The sequence below is a fragment of the Boleophthalmus pectinirostris genome, unplaced genomic scaffold, assembly GCF_026225935.1.
Source record: "Boleophthalmus pectinirostris isolate CB_2022bp ecotype Guang Dong unplaced genomic scaffold, ASM2622593v1 HiC_scaffold_23, whole genome shotgun sequence".
Classification (NCBI taxonomy): domain Eukaryota; kingdom Metazoa; phylum Chordata; class Actinopteri; order Gobiiformes; family Gobiidae; genus Boleophthalmus; species Boleophthalmus pectinirostris.
The window spans coordinates 31790238-31798943 of NW_026571207.1; the positions used below are offsets into that span (position 1 = coordinate 31790238).

Sequence of the window (8706 nt, forward strand, 5' to 3'; positions counted from 1 at the left end):
AAAATCTGCTTAAGGTGACTATACTATTTCACATGTTAGTTATGAATGGTTTCTGCAGAACACTTTTTTCTTAATTACGCACTCGTTTCACAAATTTAAAAACCACATTAAAAAACCGAGGACGTCCCAGTTTTTTATTTTGAAATTCTGGTCACCCTAAATATAAATCAAACGAAGACAGGCTTTGCTCTGTTAAATCAAACTTATATTTAAAGTAATGTTCATGCTCGGTCCTGTCAGAGAGAATAAAACAAGTATCAATGCTCCTTACTTTGAAAACGTATTCGAGAAGTTGCTGTAGTCACTGTAGTTACTGTAGTGTGTCGCCTTCTTGTGGTAAAACATGGACTTGATAGTGAATTTTCAGTTAAATTAGTAGATACGATACTTTTGTTTTAACATGTGACAGTAATTATAGAGGCTTACAGGGAGACTAGGCAGCAGTAAAGTGTGAATGCTCACTTTATTTCATTGCAACTTTTTTGAATGGATGGCAGTATTGAGAACTATTTGAGAACTATTTGTTTATTCATGTAAAATGTACCCATTCTTAGCTTAGCTAAGCATTTGAGCTCACAACCTCTTATAAGAATTATCTAAAAAGTAAATTCACAGATGACTTTTCATGTTTTCATATTGCTGGGTGGGTACAGATAGCTAGAATGTAGCTATCTGTACCCACCCAGCAATATGAAAACATGAAAAGTTTTTTTTTTTTAAATGGTTATAATAATACAGAAACAGCTACCCGCCCATATTTTGCTTATTATTATTAGTTCTTGTTATTGCTGTGGTCCGACTGGGTGCAGGAAGCAACACAGGTCCTTGGCATCAATGAGCAGCAGTAGGGTGTGGGCATGGTGAGTAATGATCTCTCTCACTCCAGGGAAATTCTACACACAGGAGCACACACACAAAATGACAAGGGCCTAATGACGCAGGACAAGTTGGCAGCAAACATGCCCCTAAGTGAATGTTGAGATGTGGACTTTGGTGCCAGACTCTCTGCTCTTTCTAAACTGCAGAGAAAATGACATTGTCTTAAAGTTTGGTTTTATGTAACGTCACAATATTCCAAACTGCCCATTGTTTGACACTGAGGTTGAGGGCAGGTCAGAGTAATGGTAGAATTTGCCTTTTAACTGTAAAAATGCACAAAATTGACCTGGTTTATGGTTAATATCATGGTAATTAGGGACCTACTGGACCGGTCCACATGAAACACACCTGGCAGGTTTCTCTCCACAAATTATTATTATTTTTCAATATTTATTGCCAAAAGATATCTGCTTGCATTCATGTAGCTTGTTATGATGTTTATGCCATTTTGTAGAACACCCCAGAAGGTTTCGGACCCTCCACCTAAAAACGTATATCGTGCCCCAAGATTATCATGGTGAATTTGTGGATCCAAGTAATTTCTCTTGTGGATTAATAAAGTTTGTCTAAATCTAAACTAAATTTATTTTAATATACTGGGTTCTATTTTATTTAAGATCTGCCCATATAGAGTGATGTAGACCCATGTAAACCTATTCATACCATTTTCTTATGGAGGCCAGTGCCAAGGAAAAAACAATCGCCTTGTTTACGGATCTTAATGTTGTAAATCTTGGCATCCTACAGCACCATCAAAGTGTAAGGATGCTCTGCTCGGCCTTTGGAACTTTCTCTTACCACAAATGCACCATCCTAGAAATTACAGACGAATGTAAAATTTAAAAAAAAAAATATATATATATATATATATGCACCTGATTTTCTACATCTTTTACAACTCTGAGACACCAGAGCAGAGTTTGACTGTCATTGTAAAGCTAACAACAAACCAAAATCCTTTATAACTGGATGCGGACAGTACACAACAGACTTATTATGACCTTAAGAGCTGGTTATACTTGTACAATAGATCTGTTCTAGTGCAAGATAAATTTTACTTAAATATGTGGGAAAAATTGGGTACAGGTTCTTTAAGAGTGCTAGATGTGGCCATAGCGTTTAAAACACTGCAATCTGCTGGTAAACTTGTGGAAATGCAACTTTAATTCCAGCATATACTTTTTATTAGACATTTGTTTGTTCTAGGATAGTTCTAATACAGTGTGTTGATATAAAATACTAGTAGTCCTTTACCTCTTCCAACTTTGAACTTTGCGCAGGCAAGGACTGAAGTTCTCTACAATAAAGACAGGCTTACTACATGTTTGTAAAATGGTTTATATATGGAACAAAAAACTTAAGTTAACATACCTTTGTGTTATGAGAGAATAATTTGCTGAGCCATTACTGGTGGAGAAGCTCAAGTCTTTGTGTACACTGCCCTCTTGTGGATTTTAAGGGAGTGACAGAAATGAGACTACTGAGTGGGCTTGCATTAATTACAGGTTTTATAAATTCATGATTACCTGGTCATGGCCAAATCTTTGTGATGCCATAGCAGGCTTTGTTTTCCTTTTGGGCTTTTCTGAACTGGGCTTAGTAAGCGTTTCTAGACAAGAAAACATAATTTGTTAACATAATATTGTTTTTATAACTTGGGTCATTTTTATTCATTTATCTTGGATTTGACAAGATATTTCCACTGTACCATGGTAGACATTTTGTTTCTTTTGCATCTTTATCGCTGTCAAGACTTCACCTAGACTCGCATTGTCATATACTTGTTCATCCAGATCCTGAAAAAGAACATGGTTTGTAGAGTCGACTGTCAAAAAATTTATTGTTTCTTTCAGAATATACTGTATTGAGTTTTTAGCTAAATTTACACCATTTACAGTAAAAACATCTACAAAAAATATATATATACTGTGTAGAATTTGTATACCATTCACTATAACTTACATACTTCTCATTGTCTTCTTCCTGTTGAACAACTGCTGCTACAGGAAGAAGTGACATTTAAAGACACCAAACCATGATTAGTGTATTTTTATGTTACTACCTGGTCTGTGGTTGCTGTTAAATCTAAAAAGAATAAGACAGAGCTTGAGATTACATACAATGAAATTGCACTGTTTCACCAGTGTATGTTGCTTACCTTGAACTAGGGCTTGTGTTTGATATGGCTTTTTGTAACTCTTTAAGTTTTCTGTTGAAATAAGAAAACACACAGGACTCAATAATACTGCACTTTTCAATACTTAATTGTTCATGAAAATATTACTACTTACTGACAATAATAACCAGGGAACACTCGGAGATCACACTCAGACATTTGCTGTCAAGAATGTTGTTTTAATTTTAACAAATCACTATTGTGTGGTATATTGTAAGCTTTATACTTACCAAAAAATGTTTTCCAGTTATGTTTAGTTGTAATGCAACATCGTCACAGCCAGACAATTTAAGCTGCATAGAGAGTAGGATTTTTTTTAGTATTTTATGCAACAAATTTAAAATAGTACCATCGTTAATAATGTACTAGTTGTGAGTTGTTTGTCAACTTTCAATTCAATTCAATAAAGGGAACTAGGGGTGTGCAAAAATTTTGAAATATTGATATATCGTATCGTTTAATGTGATGATACAGTATCGATATCACGGGCTTCTGTATTGATATATCATGAAGATATATATTTTTGGTATATTTACGAAATTATTTTGTTAGAGCGCCACAGGTTTGTTGTTTGTTTGGAGGAAGGAAACTCATTTATGCAAAACATTTGACATTTTCACTGCTTTGATGATTAAAATGGGTGTGTTTCATACCCATTCTAATCATCTATGTAAATGCATACAATACAAATTTTACTCCAGCACTGATCAAACATGTGGTTAACAGAAATGGTAGCCTTACCTTTTTCATGTAGTTAGCCAGTGTCTTTGGTTTCCAGCTCATCACTTCATATTTTGAAGGAGGAACACTAGAACTCATTCTAAATGTTTGTTGGTACTCAGAACTGTTGTGTGTTGTATGTTGCTTCTTCGCTTTATCTGTTGTTTCTTGTAATGGGTTGATGCTTTTAGAGTAACCAGTGAAGACTGAAACTTTCAGTGGTTTAATGACAAATAACTTCAGACATGTAAAATTAGCTGAGAGCACACTCTTGAATATGCACTGGTCACTAAAAATAGTTGTTGATTGTTTCCTTTCTGCTAGCTACCACATGCAAGCACACACCAAGATGTTATGATAGCATGCTAATATGTAAGTAGACTTTAAGCGACCTCACTGATACAAATCTCTATTTACAAACGGGTAAATACGTAGCAATCTTTGTCAGATCTTGTTTTCCAGCCTGAGCTCATCCTGTAGGGCCATTGGTATCTCACACCCGGGTGAAAGAGGAGGGCAGCCCAGGCCAAGCATTGATCAATCATCCTCAGATCCCCCCAGAGCCCCAGGCCTCATGAGTGCGAATATTTGAGTCCTCCTGGGGGGGTCCTTGTGGGAGATTGCCTCCTCCCACCTCTACAGACTTTTCTCCTCTTCTGATAGAGAAACATTTCATTACACTACTCCCCCGTACCCCACGCCAGTGTAAAAGCAATGATGGAAGAATACTTTGAAAATGTATTTAGTTGCAGAATACAGAATACCTGCATTAAAATGGATTTCAAAACTAATTCTGTTACATGGTCCATACAGAGTACTATATTCTGAATACACAGAAGACTTTTACATCAAGTTGCATTTAAATTATAGAGTAAAAACGCAACGTAGCCAGTGAAAGGGCTTTGTTTGTTTCATTGTGTTTTGCATTTATGTATCACTAATTGGCAAAGGAAAATCACACATGCACTCACCATGAGCGGCGTTTTCTATTTTTCTCTCTCTCTGATATCGAGCCATTTGAAACCTAAATTTTGTGATCAGGTACAACAATGTATTCCTATGACTTTAGGAAAGTAATTGTATTCTGAATACCACCAAATGAAAAAGTACCTGCACCAGAATATAGTTACTCAAAATGTGTATTCTGAATATATATTCTTGGTACATGTATTCAGTTACTTCCCAATACTGTGTAAAGGATGCACTATGGATTTACAGACAGCCAAGAAACTAATCAAAATACTTTTGTTGCTGCAGTTTTGGGGATAATAGTAATTTTGGGGGAGGTTTTGAAACATATAATTGTAGCCATGTAATTGTAAGGTAGTTTTAAAATCATAGGAGTACTGTCTCACCTGTGTGTACTTAAAGACAGGAGTAGAAAGTAACTACCAGTAGGCCTTCTTTATAGATTTGGAGTATTTATGGTAGAGTTTAAAAGACATGTCAATTTAATTAGCTACATTTAAAATCTACATGTAATAATAAAACATAAAAAATTCACCTGGGTCATCTTCGTCTCTTGGCACTTTCTTGAAGCAGTCATTGAGCGACAGGTTGTGTCTTATTGAATTTTGCCATCCTGCTTTGCTTTTGTTGTAAAATGGGAAATTATCAGCCACATACTGATAAATTTGACTTAGTGTTAGTCCTTTGTCTGGCGCCCCATGGATTGCCATAGCGATGAGAGCAGAGTAGGAGTACGGTGGTCTCACTAACTTCATTAAATCTTCTTGTGAGGGCAGGGAGAACCAGCTTAGCTCCCCTCCTGGACCCCCAGCTCCGGCTGGGCCAAGGTATGGCCTCTGCATTCCATAGTGCTGCGGGACAAAGGGAGGCCCTGGGTTCCCCGGCGTTGCGGTGCTGCTCAGGTAAGATGGTGTGGAGTTGTTGAACCAGAGGTAAGGATTTGGAGAGGGGGTGGTGTAGTCACTGAGCTCATAGGACGTTGGGGTGGTGCGCTGAGGGCTGGGCAGTGATGGAGGAGGGTAGTAGCAGTCACTGTACATGCTGAGCTCTGGAGGCTCCTGTCCCAAAGTAGGGAACTGTGGACCACACCGAGGAGGAGACTGGCCCTCGGACTCAAACGAGGACATTGTAAAATCTCTTCTTTCCTCTTCTTCCTATATGTGGTAAAATGTTGCTAAAAAGGAAATCTTTCAATGAACAAATCTTCTGTCCAACTCAAATAAAATAATAAAGTCTTTGCAATCCTTCGGTCACCCTGTCCCACTTGTGTTGAGACTGTTTGCTCTTGCTTAATGTCACAATGCCACCTGTCATACCTGCTTTATCTCCCTGGTAACGCTCCATCCTTCCTCTGATTGGCTGTCTTCAACAGGTGGGATGCCGGTTCCAGGACTTTTGCTCCTGTCAGCTTATTCAGTACCTTCAGGGCTTTTGCTCAGAAAGCTCCCCCACAATAAAATCATTTTCCACTCAGGTTGCTGGCTAGCATAACATTTTAGTGGAGACATCTGTGTGTTCATCTTAAATCCTACACAATCCTAATGCAAAGGGATTTTTTTCTCAGCACTTTTCATCATTATCTCATTACATTAAAAGAACAAGTGAATAAATTAATAATAATAATAATAATATTAATAAATATAGCCGCAAGCGGCAATGATCGGCCCTCGCGCGTGCTTGCGCCGCACCCCGCAAACGCCACAGCCCGCATTGTTCCTATTCCCATGATGCATCTGTGTACCAAATTTGGTTTGGCTATGCCAAAGTTTTTCTTGGGTGTCCTATTGGCGAGGTCAGATGTTTAGCCTGTCACCATGGCAACACGATGGGGAAATGGCAGGGGGCATCCTAGACTTTTTTGATCGAGACCATGTCATGAATCTGTGTACCAAATTTTATATGTCTACGACAAAGTAAATTTTGGCACTACCGTGCAATTTCTCTAGGGGGCGCTATTGCGCCCACCTGAGATTTTCTTATATAAATCTGTTCAGGGTCGGGGTGTGAACCCACGATTATAATTTGAATGAAATCGGCCAAAGTTTGTGCCAGAATTTGTAGATTTTACCAATGAAGAGTTTATGTCATCGCTATGGCAACGCCATAAAAAATATGACATGGGTGTTACTGACTTTTGGATCAGGATGCCAAAATGGAATTTTGTGCTAAATTTCAGAAACTTTTGAACAACTATTTGGGAACAAATGATTTTCTCACATATTAAATTTTGTTTCAATCTATGGGGGCGCTAATGCACCAAATTAATAATTTTCACATTAAGTAGCTTCAGGGCAGAGAGTTTAACAACTGTTTCAAATTTCATTGAAATCAGAGTTCATTTGAGCAAATGGGAGCAATTTGTAAATCTCCAAAATTGTATGCATTTTTTGTTGCTTCATTGCTCAGAGACCGTAAGACGTGTGTGAAAAATTTTGATAACTTTTGATGTTCCACATCTTGCGATAATGTGGACCAAATTTGAGCTAGTTCGGGTGAACGTCCTTGGGGGAGTTTGTAAAAGCTTAGCAAACTTTCAGCCAATATTGCTGCCCCCTAGTGGAGCGGATGGTGTTGGTGTAATAATATTTTTTCCTTGTCTTGACATGATCGACTTCTGTGTCAAATTTTGACTTTGAATGATTGTACATGCAAATTTTTTTGTGTGTCATTCGTATTCCCTAATGCATTTTTGAGTTGTTTGGGGGCGCTGACGAGCCATTTTATTTATTTTTGGAAAATGAAAATAGCCAAAAGTTAGAGAGGTGAGAGTTTTACCAGATGGGAAAATTTCAGGACTTTTCGTCATTGTTCAGTGAGTGAAAATTGGGTGAGAACCGATACGAGAACAATGTTCCGCTTTTTTTTTGGCCAACTATACATTTTCGGAAACCTCTGGCGCATTGCTACGTGATGGCGAGGGTCCCTGGTCACTATGGGCAAGTTACATCATCGCGCCATTTCATTTTTTGGCCACTCGGAGCATCGCTTTGCGATACTAATAGGCCCTTCGCCAGCCTCTGGCGCTCGGGCCTAGCAAAAACAATATATCCGAAAACATTAGAACAACATATTATACGTTTTTTGAAAGCTCTCGACCTTCCCCACGTCACTGTGGGGTCATTGGTGAGTGACGGGCACTGATGCGCTCGTCATTCATCATCTCATCGAGGTCACCCATCACCTTCCATTGACTTCCATTCATTTTAGCAGTAGTAAATATGGTTCAGGCCTTGGGCGTGGGTTACTGGGATACTGCTGTTCGTGCCGGGGGCGACTGTGCATGTCGTCGTGTCGCATTCGGCCATGCGCTCATTGCTCCCCATTCGCTCCGCGTAGCGGAAGCAATAGGCCCTACGCCCTGTCGGGGCTCGGGCCTAATAAAATAAAATAATAATAATTCGAGCAAAAACAATATATCCGAAAACATTAGAACAACATATTATACATTTTTTGAAAGCTCTCAACCTTCCCACGTCACCGTGGGGTTATTGGTGAGTGACGGGCGCGTCTGGACCATTTCGTCGGGGTCGCCCCCTGACCTCCCATTGACTTCCATTCATTTTAGCAGTAGTAAATATGGCTCAGGCCTTTGGCGTGGGTTACTGGGATACTGCTGTTTGTGCTGGGAGCGACCGAGGACAATGTTCCATGTCGCCCTGTCGCATTCGGACATGCGCACGTCACTCCCCATTCGCTCCGCTTAGCGGAAGCAATAGGCCCTACGCCCTGTCGGGGCTCGGGCCTAAAAATACCTGGAGGAGAGAGAGTGATGCCCTGAGCACAGAGCATGATGTCAGGGGGAGGGAGGGGAGGGTCAGAGTGCTGGGCCAGTGTGGTGTCTGGATGAGTGTGTGAGTGTTTTTTTTTCTTGTCATGTATATTGTACATGTATAATTGAAGTGCTGTTCTGTGAAGTGTGGGGGGTAGAGATGCGCGGATTGCGGTTACAACCGCGGTATCCG

At 39.4% G+C, this 8706-nt stretch overlaps 1 protein-coding gene across 1 annotated transcript; it reads right to left on the bottom strand.

Moving 5' to 3' along the window:
* Positions 1 to 782: 782 nt before the first annotated feature.
* LOC129410604 (forkhead box protein I1-ema-like) lies at positions 783 to 5871 on the bottom strand. Its single transcript, XM_055159079.1, has 5 exons — positions 5280 to 5871; positions 2942 to 2964; positions 2588 to 2675; positions 2406 to 2488; positions 783 to 893 (listed from the first exon to the last, which is right to left on the bottom strand). The coding sequence occupies exons 1-5, from the start codon at positions 5869 to 5871 to the stop codon at positions 783 to 785; spliced, it is 897 nt and encodes a 298-aa protein (XP_055015054.1).
* Between the last annotated feature and the right edge of the window lie 2835 nt (positions 5872 to 8706).